Source organism: Hydra vulgaris, chromosome 02 (assembly GCF_038396675.1).
Source record: "Hydra vulgaris chromosome 02, alternate assembly HydraT2T_AEP".
In the NCBI taxonomy this organism is placed as follows: Eukaryota; Metazoa; Cnidaria; class Hydrozoa; order Anthoathecata; family Hydridae; genus Hydra; species Hydra vulgaris.
Window position 1 is genome coordinate 52,687,637 of NC_088921.1, and position 21,292 is coordinate 52,708,928.

The window sequence follows — 21,292 nt, forward strand, 5'->3', positions numbered from 1 at the left end:
TCAAAAGTTGCTGAATTTTAAATCAAATCGCTGTTGCAGTTTTTATTCAAATTAAAGTAAGAATCAAATGAAATATTCTAATGCTAACAAGCTGTTGAGTGATAAAAATGCAAAAGACTTCAATAAAAAATCTTTCAATAAATGAGTGATACAAGTTTTCTTATCAAAGTCCGTTTAAAGCTTATTTCAAAAAATTGAAAGAAGTAAATTGTTTTGTTAATTTTCTCATCACTATCCACCTTATTTATAATGCCTTTACAATTTTTTTTTTTTCTAAATTAATAAATTATAGCCATAGTATAAACAAACATAAAAATACAGAGTACATCTCATAAATTTATCGAGTTATCATTTCTTAAAAGTATTATATACATTAAAAAAACAAGTGCGTTTAAACTTTCTGTGCAAGGAATATTTATTTTAATTTTATTTCATACAACATTAACAAAAATTTAAAACAGATTCATTCATTTCTGTTATCATCAAACAATGGTACTCAAAATAACAAAATCAAACCAAATCTCAACAACTAATCCAAAAACAAGAAGAATATTTTCTACTTTAGTCCTACTAAGACAATGTAAATAACTAAAAATTAAAACAAAAGTAATTTTGACACCCTATTAAATAACAAAAGTATGAAACATCAAGCAAAAAAATTAGTCTCCAAAATATCAGTCTTGTTTCAATTATTAATTCACAGCTCAAATTAAAAAAAAAAAAAAAATGAAACACTAAAATTAAAATTAAATTTTTGGAACTTTTTTTTTTTTTTTTGAAATGTATTATTTTACTTCATAAAAAAAAAAAAATGAAAAAAGAATTAAAAAAAAGAGGAACTTGTAATTTTGACAATTTAATTTTTTTTTTGATAATTTGTGTCTAATAGGGTTTCTAAGTGATAAGTGTTTTTATTGTAATGATGATACACAAGACGATAAGTGGAGTCAGATAGCAAGGCATACTAGATCAGCAAAATTAATACACATTAATACACTAGCTTAGTGATAGATTGTAAAGTTACAATCTCTAAGCTAGCGTATGTATTAATTTTAAGAAATAGTTCTGAAAATTTATTCCTAAAATTCAATTATTGTTTTGTAATATACTTGTTTATATATTAATATTATTTATTTATATATATAATTACTTCTTTATGATACTAAATTACTATTTTTAAAAACTAAAAGAAATTAGCCAATAGACAAAATGCAAAACAATATCAATAATACAAATTAAAAAGTTTCCATCTGAAATATTACAAAAAAATATATTCACTCATACATTTACCATGTGTACAAATAAACACACGCTTTTTTATGCATATTTCACTATAAAAGTAAAAAAACAAAAATACACACAAACAAAAAAAGAACTAATGTGTAAATGTTCACACTGTGAACATTTACACATTAGTTCTGCTTTTGTCTTCTTTTGGGAAAATTTCAGTATCTAAATAATTTGATATGGAATTGCAAGGTGAACATTCACTTGCAAGGCAAACATTTTTTTATTTTAACATCTATAAATAATGTTAAAGAAGAATATAATTTTGTTATCCAAAAAATCCAGTTATCAGATCAAGTTATAAATAGATTTAAAGTTGCACATTGGGTTGAGATTATTGTATTTGTAATAAAAATAATAACAGAAATAATAACTATTAGATTGACTTATATTTTTTAGATATTGTATTATAAAGATCAATTACATTACAATATTTATTGTTATTTTATTGCAATATTATAATAATTGTAAATCAAAGATATTGATATTTTTAAACAAAAAAATATAACTCAATAAGTTATTGTATTATGTTTTTTTTAAAACAATTTCTATGATTTGCAATTATTGCAGTATTACGATACAATATACTGTTATTTTGAGATTATCAGAAATCATTACACAATACAGGGGTGTGTCTAGGTGATGTCTGCTATGTCATAGGACGTACCCAAAAAAAATTAAATAAAAGTTTTTCAACTTGATTATATTGCTGAAAAAAAATTAGTTTCACTTTATATAATTATTAAAACCAAACTACAGCAAAAACTAAAAAGTTTATGCAAGGTTAATTATCTGAAACGGTTGGAAAAAGATTAAAAACCGGAAAATATAATAGTATTTTGGTTTCATAATTTTGCAATTGTTAAAAAAAAAATTTTAGTCAGACAAATTTTGGACTTCGATTTTTACATTTTTTATTAAGTTTTGTTGTTTAACTATCATCAGGAGGTAAAATTTGCATTGACATTCCCAGTTTTATTACACTAGAAGACATATTATTTGAATAGTCTGTTGGAGAAAAATATCATTTTCTTTCAAGTAAGACGATCAACTATTATATTAACCCTTACCAACCTGCATTTTTATTTTAAAATATAGAACTTTTTATAAAATGAATTTGAATAAAGCATTAAATTTAAAAATAAATAGAAAAAAAAATTGAAAATTTTTTATGTTTTAGGGTTTATCTCGAATGTTCCGTATACAGAACATTTGGTTGTTCCAGTTGCACTAGGCATATTTAAATTTGCTCCATATATAGGAACATCTGGTATTAAAGATACTGTTTTATTTTTTGTTCAACATATATAACATCGTATTTTTTTTTTTGTAATTATCAATATTTTAGAATTAATTAAGTCTCATTATTGTAAAATAAAGTATTTTATTAAGTTAGAAAATGTTTTTTATCGTAATATTCATAGCTTTTTAAACTTTAATCAAAAATTGATAAAAATTGGTAAATAAATAATTCAAATTAATAAAAATTGGTATTGATAAAAACAATTAAGAGATGGTTTCAAACATAGAACAACTTTGCATTTTGAACATTGTATTGAAAATTTTAAATCACAACCCTTTTTTGCACATTGATGTCTTCCGTCAATAAAATCCGGCCAATGATCCATACTATTATACGTTACATCATTATTTACTTTCCTTCGCTTGGAGTTAGATAAAAATTTTCTTCAACACTACACTTACTTGCAAGATTTGCTCCAGGTCTTCCTCGTCTCGGTTGATCTAAAACCATTTTATTAGTCAACATTAAACTATCAGATACTTTTAGAATAAAATCTCTAAGCAAAATATTCTTATCTTTACCATCTTCATTAACAATTTTGTATATTAACCAAGCATTTGTCATGCAGACACTGAATAAATAGCATACTATGAGATCATAATACTTTGTACTTTTGTGATCAATACGATATAATGAATGGTACATATCACATAAGACAACACCTCCCATGTACTTGTTGTACTCTTAAATAATTGCAGGGCATTCAATTTGAATTTTTTTATTTTAGCTTTACCATCTCATTGAATGATTGTTGACATTGGATCACTACCAACATAAGATGATAACAAATTGACAGATTTGTTATTATTCCTAAGAATCAAGCAAATACCATCATCTTTATTAACATAAGATTCAATAGCACCTCTTGAATTCTTATCAAAATTTGGAGTTTTATTTGAACTCTATTCAGTCTAATAGTAGATACGGATCTTTTTCAAATTAATGTGCAAAAAATATATTAAAATTTTTAAATTTTGATATATTTCTAACTAATTTCATTACAGCAGATGTAGCAGCTGGCTCTAATTTTTCCAAAACAGTTGAAACAGTATTATTAAATTTTGCTTCAATCAGTTTTTTTGTTGGTGGTTTGATTTCCACCTTTGTACCATATTGATCTTCAAATCTTATATCATCAAATCAATTTTGTTGCATAGTATCTGCGATTTTTAAATATCTTGAATCCTGCGCCCAATACATGCGAATGGCATTTGAATAACTCCCACATGGAACAAGATACCAATATATAGCTCAATTTCACTTAGTGTCACTAAGTGAAATTGACTTGCCAGTTTTCTCTACAGAGTAAATGTTAGTTGCATTAGCTAAATGTTTAATAATACCTTTTTTAAAAAAATTGAAGAAAAAATCAATTGGTAAAGATCGACCAGTGTTGAATTTTTCATAATCTGGTATTTTGCCAAGAAAATCTTGAGTCAGTATTAATAAAGTTTCCATTTGATCACTTAGCAAATTGTAGTTTTTTTTTCGCAAAAGCTTTATATTTTAGAAAAATTTTTTTAGGTTGTTTTTTTTTTTTTGTGTTATTTGACTTTACATTAAAAAAATGTTCTGTTGAATCATAATCAAGAGATTCGTCATTGGGTGTTTCCTTGTCATTGGGTGTCATTCTTGTCATCTAAATTGAGCTTTTTATTCAATTTCAATTGCATATCAATAATGTTATAATAATCATCCGAACTCTCATTATCCATATCAGATTCATCCGCAAATGGTAAATCACACATTATTGCATGTCTCTTTTTCCTTTCTCTAAGATTACTAATATTATTCATCATAATGAGAAATTATATGGAGCTCTGATGTACATATATATATGCTCTAAAAATATTGGGGAAAAAAATCAAAAGTATTTATTCTGTTAGTAATTGGAGTTAATACACCTAATTGTATAATAAAAAAAAATAATTTATTAAAAAAAAAAAAGTTTATTCAAAAAATATAAGTCATTGAGTCAAATTTTCAAAAAAATTCCAAAATCAATTGCACATTTCATGAGTTTAAAAAAATATATACATTTTTTTTTATACATATATATTTGCAATAATGTTGTTTTTCTAAAATTTTAAAGATTTGTTCCATTAACGGAACCATTGGTTATTATGAAAGAAAACGGAAACATGCTGTTAAGGGTTTATTGTACAGAATTCTTTATATCACAATATCCTTTTGATTTAAGAAAGGAAGACAGAGTTATTACAAGAACAAGCTGTTTATAATTGCATTGATGAAAACTAGTCTTTGTTTCTTGGTTTTCTTTGATAATCAAGCATTTGTGGCAAAAAATTAAAATGTCTATATCCAGGTTTATTGAAGTTAATAACAAATTTTGATTTTATTGTTGCACTGTGTATAACAAGACATGTTTTTAATATAACTTTTTTAATTACTTGATTGTGCGAGCAAGTAATAATGATATTTTTTTTATAGTTTGAATCTAATTCAAGCATTAAAAGATTTTGCCTCTATACTTAGAAAAATTGTTAATCAACACTTCCAAATATATTTTGAACAAGCCTAAAAATTGCATTTCAAATTATTTTAAATTGGTTATCACTGTTCCTTTGCTAGACCATCTTAGTACTGAGTTTAACACAATGATACGACTTTAAAGTGTTATAAAGCACCTGTGTTTTAATTTCTTCATTCTAATCTTCAGTTTCTTTAAAAAACAATTATGGAAATTCGGTGTTCTTGTTATACTAGCATCTTTAAGTGCTTTTTGTTTAACCAAAAACTTTATTAGGTTTATTTGTTATTGCCTAACCAAAGGCTTTATTACGTGAGTTTGACCTGTGGTAATTTTAGGCGAATTTCACTTTACTGTCTGAATTTCAAAAATGAACTCCAATCTAATAATACTGAAACATTACAAGCAATAAACCTTTACTTTACTGAGGCATCTAAAAGGTTATTAGAGAATAGTAAGAAGAAGTTACAAAGCAAAATGGTAGACAAAGTCTAAAACATACTTGGCTATGACAAATGTTTGTTGCCTTGCTGGAAGGCCAAAAATTTCAATTGCGCCAATCACTGATTCAAGTAATTTTTTAAACTCCTTTAACTTCATCTGCTCTTACGACTCCTTTGAACTGGACACAAGCTGCAGAAAGAACATACTGTGAAAATTTGCTTTGATCAATTTTACCATTTTTCATTTTTCATCATAGCATCAGCATTGATGAAGAATGAGAAAGCAAAAAGAAATGCAAATGCATTCTTTGTTACTCCAGTGACAAAAAACTGCTTTTAATTATTTCATATCAAACAAATCATATGCAAAGACTGATTAACATTTTGAAAGCAATAAATGCAATTATTTTCTATTGTGTTTTGATAACACTGCTATTTTCAGAACTTTTCAATCATTGCTATTTTTTTATAACTTATTTTGCAGTTATTTGGTTGCATTCAAGAAATAAAAAACCATAATATATACTTTTAATTAAAGAACATTAAGTGAACTTTGCTTTTGTATTAAATTTTTAGGATTTTTGTAAAGTTTTATTTTATTTTAGGAAAGTGTCTATTAACTGTTAAACCAGTATTAATTCACAATGTGAAAAAACAAATACATGCTTAAATTTTCATGATTGATAGGCTAAATATAAAATAACATTTTTACCACGTAGAGAGGTTTAGTGCAATAAAATCACAACAAAAAACTATTCAACAAATTTAAAGTGTCTGTGTTTGAAGAGAAAAGTAACCAACACTTAAATCAGTTTAAACCATTAGGAACTACGTAAGTATTATTAAAAAAAATTAAACTATATAAATACGATCAATACATAAATGTAACTAACATAGAAATAAATTAAATAATATATATGCTATAAGTGCATATGATGCTGAATTAAAAAAATATAATGAAAAAGAATTAAAAAAAAACAGATGTAAGAAAAAAAAAACATACTTTTTTTTCCATGTCTAGATTCAGTAAAACATTAGGGTAATGTTCCCAAGATTTAAGATTTAATGGAAAAGCATGCATCCAGCGAAATTTGAACAAAGTCATAACATTAGCCATATGATGAGGTTTAAATGGATTGATAGTTCCTTTTTTCGAAATTAAAATACTTTTAAACGGGAAGTGGGAACAGTCATTTGTATTCTCCTTTGCATAAATTGTCAAAAACTTAACATCTAAATAAGTGATAATCTCCATATCAGCCATGTACAATTTTTTATCAGTCATATATAACAAACACAGCACATGTGTTAATCTTATTTTTTTTATACACTCTAATAGATAATAAACAACAATAAATCAAACATTATTTATATATTTGTGTGCGTGTGCGTGTGTGTGTGTGTTATATTTTAACTAATAATATAGTGTCAGAATCTTAGTTTGAAGATAGTCATGATTGATTTATTAGATAACGCAAAATCATTTTCATTATCAATTTAAATTCACAAGTAAAGCTGATATGCTCATGATTACCAAAAGACTCAATATCAATTTAATTTATGAGTTTTTTATATATCATAAATTAATTACTTTCATTAGTTTATCGTACATCGCAAAAATGCAATCGCAATTGTACTTATAAAACCAAAGTCTTAAATTTCACCAAGTATTACAATTGGTATTTTTAATGGTTTTTTAGCTAGGGGATATGTTAAAATATGTTATGAACTTAACATTCAAGATTAAATTGATTTTTTCAAAATATTTTCACAGTAAATGGCTAAAATATTAAGAGGAAAATCTTATATTCATTCTTAAAAACAATTTAGATTTCGCAAAAAATTGTAAAGATTCCCACATACAATCTTAATCTCAAAAGATTGACACCAAAAATCTAATTATTTTATATAAATTCTACCAATATTGATTAAGGCAACCAGTGCAAAGATGCACCACACCAATGCTATATCTAGCAATGCAACCTAAAATCCCAATTGAGCCTTCTCCTCCTTCAAGCCTTGATAAAAAAAAAAGAGGATTATATTTTTTGTTTTTGTATCTTCCCACTAAAATCTTTTTGATTTGTGATTGGTAAGTTCAAAGTTCGACTTTCTTTGCACTATTTTCTTTGTTTGAGATGGTCATTGATGCTAAGTTATGGCTTCTTTGTTGCAAGTTACCAATTGAGTTGTTTTTTCTTCATCAGCTAGCTAATCTTTGTTTGGCTAACTTGATGTGAATCTATTGTTGTATTCAGGTCTGAGGCAGTTTCAGCTATACTCATGGTTGGTTTGCATTTTCATTTTTTATTGACTTGTTAATCAGCAAAAATTAGTAAACAAAAGTCAATTAAAAAAAGTCGAAAACATTTTTCTGACAGGAATTAAATTTGTGTGCTAATACTTTTGTACACTTACTTTTATTTATTTTTCAATGCCAGTCATTAAACTTCCAAATAATTCACAAGAAAAAAAAACAATTTGACAAATATTTGACATTATATTTATTTTATTTGGTCTTACTTCTTGTTTAAACAAGTTTTTAATTTAAATTGATTTGAAGTTGATTATAAAAACAAATTTACGAGTCCGCCAATACTTTTTGTAAGCACTGTATATATATATATATATATATATATATATATATATATATATATATATATATATATATATATATATATATATATATATATATATATATATATATATATGTATTAGGGCTGGGCAAATTAACACAACTTAATGTGTTGCGTTAACACATTAATTAATGCAAACAATTAGTTTATTGCGTATTAACTAAAGATTGACAGGACTGCACAAAAATTATTTTGAAACAGACCTGTCAATCTTTAGTATACAGAACTATAAAATTTTAAGTAAGAAGTTATTCTCCAGTTTTTAGTATGATAAAAAACTATATTTTTTTGCAAATGTGTTTGCTAAATTTGAACTCATTGTAAAGACTTTTTATATTTTTATATAAAAATAGTCTTTAATGAGTTTAAATAGCCTTAACAATAAGTTCGTCATGAATTTCAGTTGTTTGTTCTTTTTAAGCTTCATAAGCTTTACTTATTTTTTCTTTTGTGAAATTGAAACTTTTGTGTGAATTTGTGTTATTGCTTATGTTCAGAGGACAAGAAATAAATAAATAAACTTGATGAAGAGTTGTATTTTAAGTGAAAAGAAAGAAAAAAGTGGAGGAAAGCTTCGGCAGACTATATTAGGTGAGCATGTGGGAGAACTATATGGAAACAAGAGAAAGACAAGATAACAAGTGACATTGCAAAGTGGGGAGCTACAAACTGCAACCAATTAGTATTGTAGAAGATATCAGATTATTAGGATTGCAACAAATGACTGCACGTATATCCTCCACCAAAATGCACCATTGCAAGAAAAATACATAAACTGTAAGAAAAGGAAAGGACTATAAAGGTAATGGTGTTACAACATGCACAAACTGTTGCCCTCGCCAGAGACTGTTGGACATCGCTGGTAAACCATAATTACTTTGAAGTTATTGAGCATTACATTGATGAACATTGGGAACTGGATTCACATGCTCTATCAGTAATAAATACACAAGTAAAATATTTTTCTGAAATGTGCACAGCACACTTTATTCATTTTGCACAGCAGTGGGACATTTCAAATAAAGTCAGCACACTTAGCGCAGATAGTACAAGAAATATGGATACTACTGCAAGATATCTGCCTTTTGGACGTGTCCCCTGCATCGCACACAGTCTCCAGCATTCTGTCACAGTATCTTTGCACAACAGCACATTTGACAATGACCTGGCCAAAAGCAGGAAGGTGGTGGGTCATTTTAAACACAGTCCAGCAAGTGCTGCAGAAGGAGTCGCTTATACAAGACATTCATACAACTAGATTTATTTAAGACAAAAGAAGGAGTCGCTTATACAAGACATTCATACAACTAGATTTATTTCTGGACATGATAAAAAGTGTTCGCAGAAATGAACAGCAACTGAGAGATGCCCTTACCACACAAGATTGCTATGCCAACATCAGCTGAAATGGACAAAGCAACAACATCAAAGAGAAAGTTTGATCTATTGGTTACTTCATCAAAGTCTTGACTCAATTGCACATAAGTACTTGGCAACACCTGCAACATCCCTACCTTGTGAAAAGTTGTTTTCTCTTGCTGGTCATATTGTACAAAAGAAGAGAGTTTCTTTATCATCTGAAAATAAGAATGACCTTGTTTGTCTAAGCAAATGGTTTGGTGCGGATGAGTAAGTTAATATAAATTTGGAAGAATGGACCATATTGTTATATATATATATATATATATATATATATCATATTGTTATATATATGTATATATATCATATTGTTATATATATGTATATATATCATATTGTTATATATATGTATTTATATCATATTGTTATATATATGTATATATATATATATATATATATATATATATATATATATATATATATATATATATATATATATATATATATGTATAAACATATATATATATTAGGGATATGACTTTTTAATTTTTTTTCAAATAAAATGTTTCCTGTATCATAAATCGATGAACTTTTACCTAAAATCATGAAAAAAGGCCCAAATAGCTTTCTGCAACAAAAAAAGGTCACCCCCAAAATAAAAATTTGATTTACCATTTTTATACATTCATTTTTGACCGATGTTTTAATCTTAAGCTTAATTCTCAGCTTAATTCTATTTATTTCATTATTTTGTTATGAATTTATAAATATAACGCCACACGTTACCATGGCAACGAAACGGCCGTGTGCCGGCAAATACTTGGAATTGTTATGTGATGACGTCATTGTGTTACCACGGTGATATAGACGACTGTAACAGACTGTAGAAGATTATAGAACTTAGTAGAACATTCTGGAAGCTCTAAATAATTATATAAGCGAGCTGCTGTCAGAGCTCAGTGTTGATAATGTGAATAGTTCTATGAAGTACTCTGCGTGTAACTGAGCTAATAAGGAACTACTGTAGCGAACTAAAGACGCTGTAAGTGTACGAAGTATAAGTAGTTGTAGCATTATCGTTAGGATACGGACTGGATTATCGAACTGTTATCAACATTGACTGGATTATCGAACTATAATTGGATTACTATACAGTTAAAGTATTTTATTAATTAAACGACTTTATTAAACGGATATTTACGCTCAGCTATCCGTAAAGTCGTAACAATATTATATGATGTCTCACAAGAAAAGTCATACCACAGTAACAAAGAACAAGAAGACTTGGACTAAAAATTTGGTGAGATTTCAAGAGTCACACAGAAGAAGAGGAAGCGTGGCTGTAGAAGAACATTCACTCGATGAAAAATCCAGAATACCACTTCAATTGCAGATCGTAGGAAGATACCAGTTTCTCGGAGCATATGTTAAAGGAAGAAAAGAACGAATAGACCAAATTTCTAAGGAAATTACAAAATTGTGGGACAATAAACTGAATTTTCCACGTGTGTCTGATCAAGTGATAAGAGCAAAGCTTATGAAGGTGCTGAAGGTCTATGATGAATGTGTCAAGCGTGGAAAATATGATGTTCTCAATGCATTATTTGACATCACGAAAGTGAATGGCCAGTGGTTATCCTCGGAAGATAAACGTCTATACCACCTACAAAAAGAAAGTAAAGGACAGGTGGGGTACTCAACAGGACAAGTGGCAAGTAAAGAAACCATTCACCCTTCCAAGAGAAGGAAAGTCCAGTCTGGAACAGCAATACCTTCCACATCACTAGTCCTGTCTACCACAGACAGTGGTACTGAATCTGAAAACTGCAAAAGTAAGAGTGAAGATGATGAAGACGACGACGGTGATAAAGACGATGATGAGGACACTCAGAAAAAAACTAGAAAGCACTACAAAAGTAAATTTGCTGTAAGTATGGTTACATCAAGTGGAGTTTCCACAAAGAAAGCTGCTAAAATATGCAATGTATTATCACAACAAGGTATTGATATTCCAACTCCAAGTCAATCAGCAATTTACAAGTCCATTTTCAAAGAGGCAGGTAAATTAAAAAAAGAAATGATACAACAACTTAAAATGGAACAGTGGTCCTTACACTTTGGCGGCAAACGAATAGATGATAAGGAATATCAGGTAGTTGTACTTCAGAATGAAAGAACTGACGTGAAACTTGATGCACTGCGTTTAAAAGATGGCAAAGCTGAAACTGTTGCTGAAAAAATTGCCAAACTTATTGATGAATACAATTTGTGGAATTCAATTAAGATGATCATTACTGATACAACAAACGTCAATACTGGGAAGAGAAATGGAGTTGTTGTGAAGTTGCAACGTATGTTTAAATTAAAGGGTGTCACAATACCACAATTTATCGGTTGTCAGCATCACGTACTAGACAGGATTCTCCGTCTGGTGATGGACGAAGAACTTGGGGGTGATACCAAATCTCCAAACATTGAATACCCATTTGTGTCTGAACTGTTGAATAAGTATGATGAACTGAAGGATAAGTTTGTGAATGGAACTGTAGAAATTCTTGATAAATCAGGGTGGAGAGACGATATGAAGTTTTTGTACCATTTAACAAGAGTGTTTAGGTTCTATGAAGAACAAAGAAACTTCCCTCTGATTCACTTTCAGAACATTCCTAATATGAGCAATGCCAGATGGAACTCAAGAGCCATTCTCGCCATTCTGGCGTTCATTCTTATGCCTGAAGCGAGAAAGAATTTGGAGAAGGTTTGCAGGTTCATTTCATATGAGTGGGCAGAACATTGGTTTAGTAGTCAAAAGTACAATGACAATGACTTCAAGAATTTATCTGAAAAAAGGCATTGCAGTCATTCAAAAATCACTGGAAGAAAGAGCCATCCGTCATCGACATACCACGAAGTAATCAGATAGCTGAACGTGCAATCAAGGTGATGCAAGACCTGTATGCTTCCTGCAGAAAGAAAGACAAACTGCAACTTCGATTCATTCTAAGTAATAAGCGCTAGACTCTTTATGAGACGTGAGCATCATGTGACCCATGTACTAAACACAGTAGGCCTATAGACACAGACAGTTATGTATATTGTTGTACTAGACGCTTTGATACTGTTAATTTTGTAATACTTGTATAATTATATATCACATGTTTTTTGTTATATCACAGTACATGTTGCATAAATAAATAAAATAACAACAGGAGTATGACTCTTACAACATCTTCAGCCTTTAATATTCATTTACTGTACAAAAGTGTACCTATTGAAAATTCGATTTTTTGGTTTTGGGGTGACCTTTTTTCAAAATATGTCAAAATGAAACATCTATTCGTTCTTTTTACATAAAAGTTCATTGAATTACGATACAGGCCTAGTAGGTTGCAAAAAAGTCATATCCCTAATATATATATACATATATATATATATATAAACATATATATATATATATATATATATATATATATATATATATATATATATATATATATATATATATATATATATATACATATATATATATATATATATATACACATATATATATATATATATAAATATATATATATAGATGTATATATATATATATATATATACATATATATATATATATATACACACATATATATATATATATATATATATATATATATATATATATATATATATATATATATATATATACAGAACTGGAATTATTATTATGTATTTTTGGAATTTTCACCAAATTTCATTAAGGCATCCAAAAAGGTGTTCAGTGGTTGATTATACGTTTTGTTATAATTATATACATATGTAAAGTAAAGGGACTATTTTAGTTTTAAATGAAATCCATTTTAATCTGTTTTTTTCATTTTAGGGTCATAATAGTGCACCGTTGCTGAAATATACTCGTAAATTCTGAAATATATTAATTTGAGTTCGCGTCACTTTCTTTTTACTCTCCGTTGTGTATGGTGTACCTGGTATGTACTTGGACTCTACAAATATTAGGTTTCAGTTCTGAACAAATAAAAAAGAAACTTTTAAGCAAAATATTTGACATTTTTTTCCAATTTTGAAGTGATGGGGAAAAAAAAGGACCTAAGTCCTAGGAAAAAGGACAAATCTGTGTTTTGTTAGAGACTTATGGCCTAAAACAAAAAGAGATTTCAACACAAACAGTTAGTGCTGTGAAAAGAAAGCTGGATGAAGGTAAAAAAGTTGAAGCTGGAAGAGTTGGAAAATGTGGTTGTAAAAGAATTACCACCCCTAGACTTGAGAGAAAAATCAAAGTAATGGCCCTCAGTGATAGAAGAAGTTCTTGCAAAAAGATATCTATGGAATTAGCAAGTCAGGGCATTAATGTAAGCCGTAAAATAGTAAATAATTGCTTGTTGGAGAAGGGAATGAAGGCATACAGACCAAGGAAAAGCCAAGACTCAAGGACAAAATGAAGCATGCCAGACATGATTGGGCTGTTGAGCATGAAAGTTGGATGGAAGAAGCTTGGTCCAAGGTAATCATTAATTTAGCTTTCTATTAAGCCTATTATAAGATTTTATTCAGTTTATATTTTTCTATTATATGATTTTATTTAGTCTCATCATGTTTTTTGACTAATATCAGTAGGTGTTAATCATGACTATAAATGTAATTTTTTTACTATGATTTCTGAGATACTTATCAGGCATTTTTTTATTTCAGGTTGTATTCTCAAATGAGTCAACAATTGCTGTGTTGGATGATAGGGTACAGACAGTCAGAAAAAGGCCTGGAGAGAAGTTCAAGGCTGAGTGTCTTAAGAAAACATTGAAGTTTCCTACAAAGATCATGTATGGGGAGCGATATCTATCTATGGAACAAGCCGTCTACATATCATGGAGGGAATGATGAACCAGAGAAAGTATATAGAAGTGTTAGAGAAATGTCTGGTTCCTCAAATCCATGATTGGTTTACTGATAAGGAGTATATCTTTCAACAGGATAGTGCTCCATGCCATACAGGCAAGTTGTCAAAGGCATGGCTTCTAGATAATAAATTTTCTGTGCTCAAATGGCCTGGGAATTCACTAGATATGAACTCAATTGAGAATTTATGGGATATTTTGAAGGACGAAATACATTAGGTTCCTATCACTACAAAATCACAGCTCATAGAGAGGTTCATAGAGAGTGAAAGCATTGAAAGCTGCTAAAGGTGATCAAACCAAGTATTAAAAACTTTAATATACCTGGAATATATAATCTGTGACTATATTTTTCTGTGATGATCATTTTTGAAGTAAAAAACTTGATTATTATTTAAAAACTTAAAAATCTATAATAATAATTCCAATACTGTATATATATATAAATACATATATATCAAGCCTTCTTGGGAATCGCGTGCGGTCGCATGCCTTGTTTGTTCACATTTATAGTAATTATTTTAGACAAACTGACTGAAAAAATTTATAATACATAATATATTATAATTTTATGCTTACATTTACTGCTTATTAAATACTGGCATACATTTATAAATTTTTATACTCTGATTTACTTCCAGCGAAATTGCAAGCAATCACTATTAAGTAATGAGTTAATTTAAATATAGTTTCAGTTAAAATACTAGGAAACATATACCTGAAGACTTAAAAAGTTGTAAGTTGTATAAAAAAGGAAAACATGAAGATGGGTAAGAGTTATAAGATTTTTTTGATGTTCAAGGAAAAAAACTGGATTAATAAAAGTTTTTATAGCATGAAGGGACAGATACAGTAAAAGGATGCAACTTTTTGAATAAAAAGCCATACAAGTGTTGAATAAAAAGCCAATACAAAGTGGCTCATACTTGACAGATAAAACAGGTCTAAAAGCACATTAACAATGTGCTTTTAGACTTTGTCTGAGAGTAAGAGGGTTGCTAATCGTCAATATAGGAATGCCAACAATATTGCAGTTATATAAATGAGTTTTGTTGTCTAACAAAAATGTAGATTTTAAGTCCAGAATTTAAATCCGTAGGCTACTGCAAGCCTTAGGCTGTTACAGAAGAGAGATCAGATTAAAAATCAGCTGTTTGTTCTAAGCAATCAAAAAGTTAAGATTTTTTGTCAAGACAATAGTATACAGTTGAGTCATCAGCAAATAGAACCACTTTAGATATCATGAATATCGTTATTATAGATAAGAAACAATCAGGAGCAAAGATAGAACCTTGTGGTACCCTTAAAGTTACTTGAAATAAAGAAGAGGGTAGGCCTTCAAGAATACTTTACTACTGCAGTTAGAAAGAAGTAATTTAATAACATCAAAACCTTTATATAAAGAAACTAATAACAGAGTGAAGACTAATCATAGAACAGTTGGAGAGGTCAAAGTGTTTTCTAGAGTTTTGAAAAATTGGAAGCACTGATTTAGCATTTATAATTTTTTAAAGTTTAGCAAAAATTGATGAAAGTTCTGGATAACACTTTTTTTAAACGATGATGGAAATATATTCTGGAGCACAAACTGTAGAAGTGTTTAATTGAGAATGAACTTTAGTATTGGAAGCCAGAGTGATTTCAACCTTTAACAGAGTGATTTCAACCTTTAACTTTTAGCTTCCAAATTAATGCTGGAAAAACCATTTGATACTGCCAAGAATATATTGAAATTTTTAAATATTGAAGGTGGTACTGTTTCCCTCAAGCACCCGAATTTTGTATTAAGAATTACCCACTTTTTACAAATATGCAAGAAAAAGATGAACATGACTTGACATGGTCAAATCTGTCAGAATTCTTTACAAATTACTTTGAATACCCAATAACTAAAGTAATGCTTGCTAAGTGCCTTAAAAAGTCAAAAGACAATGTTGCAAAATTAAATTGTTCCAAAATTTTGATTTAAAGAACTACTATTTAACATATAACATTTAACATATAACATTTAACATATAACATTTAACATATTTAACATATAACTATTTAACATATAACTATTTAACATTTAACATATAACATTTAACATATAACAATGGGTTAATCTCTTTAACTGTCAGGGAGAGTATGTCCATTATATTCAAGAGTCAAATTAGAGTAAGATTTCTTTGCAAATAACTCTGCTTTATTCTGGGGAGAAGTAAAAAGATTAGACCCATGAATTAGAGAATTAATGTTAGACTTACTTGAGTTAATGATATTGTTGAAGACTAACCTAAAGTCCCTAGACCCTAACATCTGAGATTAAAGATTTAGTAAAATGTGAATAACAGAGCTTAACATCAGGCAGGACTTTTTTACATTGGCTTCTTGCAATAATAAAGGGACATTTGTTCTTATGAGAGATGAAAAAGATGAAAAAATGCTTAAGCATATAGAAAGCAATAAAAACAGCTAATCTTGACAATTTAAATAATTGAAGACCAATTAAATTTATCTAGATTTAGAAAGTTTTTTTTTAAAATCTAAAACTTTATGATATATTACATCAGTATATATACATCAACTGTGTGTATTTTATGGAAAGGAAGTAAACATAAAGAAGAGCAACAATTTTTAAAACTTTTTCTTGTATTGTATTATTTGTTTACATTTAATTTAACTATAATTAACTTTTAATTATATTGTACTGTTTGTTTAATTTTAAACTTTTTTCTTTACTACAGCCTTCTTATATATGCTTCTATATCTTATCGGCTTGGGTTTATTTATCTAATAAAAGTACCTATTTTAGCAACTTATTGTGTCAATAATAGAGTTTTATTAAATTTAAGTGGTGTTGTTGAGTATTTTGTGGTTTTATATTAGAATATAATAATTTTTATTATTTAATATTATCATTTATATTTTATTTTATTAATTTTTGTTATCTTTTGTTAAAAGTTTATTTATATTTACTCTATATATTTATCTTTATATATATATATATATATTTATATATTAGTTTATATATATATATATATATATATATATATATATATATATATATATATATATATATATATATATATATATATATATATTTATATATTAGTTTATGTATATATATATATATATATATATATATATATATATATATATATATATATATATATATATATATATATATATATATATATATATATATATATATAAATTTATTTTAATTTTGTTAAAGTATTTGGTAATTAAATTGTCTTCTCTCACTTTCCGTAATAATTCTTTCAAAATATTAGTTCTTCACAAATTTGAACGAAGTTAAGGTTTTGGCTTTTTGTAGTGAAGTCCAAACATTGCAAATGTAATAAATGGACTTGACTATATACTGCTCCATACTGCAGAATGGAGCAGGCGTAAATCACAGGGTAAAGCCTAAATGGCAATGATGTTTATCAGATGGGATAAACTAGGGTTTGGTGCTGTGCTTCTTCTAAATGTTAGTAAAAATAAACGTGATTCTGAGGAGATGTTTATTACCACCACCATAAATTATGATTAAACAAATGTTTTTCTTATACCTTCTATCATTTTATGTTTGGTTAAACTTTAAATATTAGTTTATCTATGCATATATATGTACATATATTTGTTTTGAAGTAAGTTAATCTTTTGGAATCAATGAAGATTTGTGATTACTTTTTGATATGTTGCTTATGTGTTCTGTTTGTTTTAGGTATACTTTAAGGACAAAATTACTGTTGACTGTGATTTATGTATAAGCTTTTTCTTCGTAAAATAAATCTGTGTTTATTCTGAACACCTGTTCATTTTTTCTTGTTTTTTTTTCTCACTTATCTTTCTTTATATAAAAAGATTTTTAAATGTAAATATTTTATATTTTACTGTGGGCTTTTAATGTTCAATCTAGTTCATGCACCACAGATTATCTGCATCAAATATAACAAAAATAATTTTTAAAACTTTTTCTAGGATTGCATACATTGTTTACATTTAATTTAACTATAAATTTTAAGTTTATTGAACTGTTTTATTTTAAACATTTTTCTTTACAACAACCTTCTTTAAACAATAATTCCATAAAAAATTTTATTAAAACATATTATTAAAAACATTTTAATGACATTATTATCATTTTGTCATAATTTTTATTATTATCATTTTTATTTCTTTATTCAAACACATTTTTTTATTAGAAGAAAAGTAACTTTTTTAAGATTGTTAAAAGGTTGTTCCATAAAATACTGTTTTTAAAATAGTTTTCTACTATTAGAGAGAACCAATGTGGTAGCCCCTTTCTATATAGTGTTCCCAGGCAATGTAGTTGAATTACAGGGAAAACTAAAAAAAATTTTACCATTGAATGAACCATGCCTTTCTTCTTTTTGATTTACATCCTCACTGATACTTCTATGCAAAAAATGTATTGGCCCTGATTCTTGCAAAGAAAGTTTTTTCGTACTCTGAAGAATCTCAGGTGATGATTGAATGGCATTCAGTGTGGTATAATTATTTTGACGGCGATTTGAGTTTGTTGTTGGAGAAACTTTCTGTAGGTTGTAATTCTTGCTGTGATGTTTTTTTGAATAATTAAACACACTTTGATCATATTCAAAATCTTCGTCAACATGGTTGCAAGAAGCTGGCCACTGTAAAACTAAAAGTATTTCTGAAAAAATTATATAAAAATTTAAAAAAAAAGACAAACAATAAATTTTGTAAAATATAATGATTTTATTCTAATTACAAATTTTAGAAAACTTGGCACCAATCCATCAGTAAAAAAACCCTCACCCAAAGTATTAGAGAGGCAGTAGCCCTCACCTAAAGTATTGGAGACAGCGGTGTCTACCCAAAGTACTTATTTTGAAAATTATGTTTTATTTAATCTGTAATGTTTCCGTTATAAATACTTTTTCCACAAATTTAATGTCAAAGTCGAAATATTATAACAGTAGTAAAAATGTTTCTCACATGAGATGGTCCAGAACTATGATTGACCTATTTCATTTTTTTAAATTTTATCTGAGTTCCTGTTTTTAGCTACTGCAACAACAACAAAAAAAAAAAAATTGAATGAAAGTGCAAAAACAAAACTTCATTAGTATTTAATACTTACATATGCAAATATTTTGTGAGTTTAGAATAAAATAATCTAAAACTTTATTTAAATAAAAAAAACCTCTTTAACTATTTATATAATAATAGGAATTTATTTGGTTTCCTGATTCCTGTTTTTTTCTTTAACATTGATAAAACTTCAACACAAAAAATGTTATTAACAGCAGTTTTGCAATAGTGATCTTAAGTTGAAATATAAATAAAAAATATATTAAATGTTGAAAAGTTCTAACTTTTAAATACCAAAAATACTGCAATGTGCCAGAGCCTGCATGTTTTAAGTCATTGTTTCTTAAAGATAATGCATACAACAAAGGCATAACAAGGATCATCTTGGAAAAAAATTTCTTCTTTAAGACAGGGGGTAAAGTATTAACAACTACATAAAAGAATTAGACATTCTTATCCAGATTTGTACACAAAATCAAGAAAAGCTTATTTATGCACATTAACTAAAACTTTATCAAAAAATTAGATTTTATTTTTAAAGTAAACACTTCATTATACCTATTTCATCTGAGAGTCGATGGGGAACTTGTATTCGTGGTACAAACACAGAAGATTTATAATGTCTAGAATAATAACTTAAATTTATCCATTGTGGAACAGTGTAGCTGTTTCCAGTCTCAAGTTTGGAAGATGATCTATATTTCAATAGAGGTACAGAATGCAAAGGCTGTTCAGCAAGGCAAACCATATCAACTCCAACAGCTATTTAGCAACAGAAAAAAAAAAAGTAATTACCTAACACAGAAAACTTTTTATAGTTCAATTAGCAAATAATTTTAAAAAAGTCATAAAAATCAATTATAAAAAAGTAACTACCATTTTCGATTAATCTTTTTTCAGTAATATTTGCTAGATTCTCTGCTACTTCAAACACCCCAGTGCTGGGTGAAATTATTAAAGTTGTACAATTAGTCTCTTCAAGATTACGATCAATGTATTGTTTTTCAAAAACTAAAAAAAGGGTAAAATATATATATATATATATATATATATATATATATATATAAATATATATATATATATATAAATATATATATATATATAAATATATATATATATATAAATATATATATATATATAAATATATATATATATATATATATATATATATATATATATATATGTAAATATATATATATATAAATATATATAAATATATGTATATATATAACTATATATATATATAAATATACATATATATATAAATATATGTATATATATAACTATATATATATAAATATATACATACATATATATATAAATATATATATATATATATATATATATATATATATATATATATATATATATATAAAAATATATAAATATATACACACACACACACATATATATATATATATATATATATATATATATATATATATATATAATATATATATATATATATATATATATATATATATATATATATATATATGAACTATATTTATATAAATACAATAATAAATTAGTACAATAATATTTACATAAATACAATAGTTCAGATCTCAAAACCAAATATATTATTTTATTTTTAAGTGTATTTGAGATTTAGCTAAAAATGATACAAGTAAACATGATTTGCTGATTGTGGCAGAAAAAATACTACATTTAAAAAAAAAAAACCATGACATCATATACTAAAACTGTTATGAACTAAAAGCACATAAAATAAATTATCAAGTCTGCAGATTGTAGCATGTATTATAAAGACTTCTAAAACCAAGAAAAAATGGAGAAGGCGAGCTTTG

At 27.0% G+C, this 21,292-nt stretch overlaps 1 protein-coding gene across 2 annotated transcripts in view; it reads right to left on the bottom strand.

Moving 5' to 3' along the window:
- Positions 1-21,292, bottom strand: part of LOC100197913 (GATOR1 complex protein DEPDC5) — a 112,057-nt gene that overhangs the window by 65,560 nt on the left and 25,205 nt on the right. For both annotated transcript variants that reach the window (XM_065791346.1, XM_065791345.1), the window contains exons 5-8: positions 20,358-20,492; positions 20,040-20,243; positions 18,769-19,068; positions 6,528-6,757 (exon numbers count right to left, since the gene is read on the bottom strand). In XM_065791346.1, coding sequence (XP_065647418.1) covers positions 6,528-6,757; positions 18,769-19,068; positions 20,040-20,243; positions 20,358-20,492 — 869 coding nt within the window. The remainder of the gene's footprint in view (positions 1-6,527; positions 6,758-18,768; positions 19,069-20,039; positions 20,244-20,357; positions 20,493-21,292) is intronic.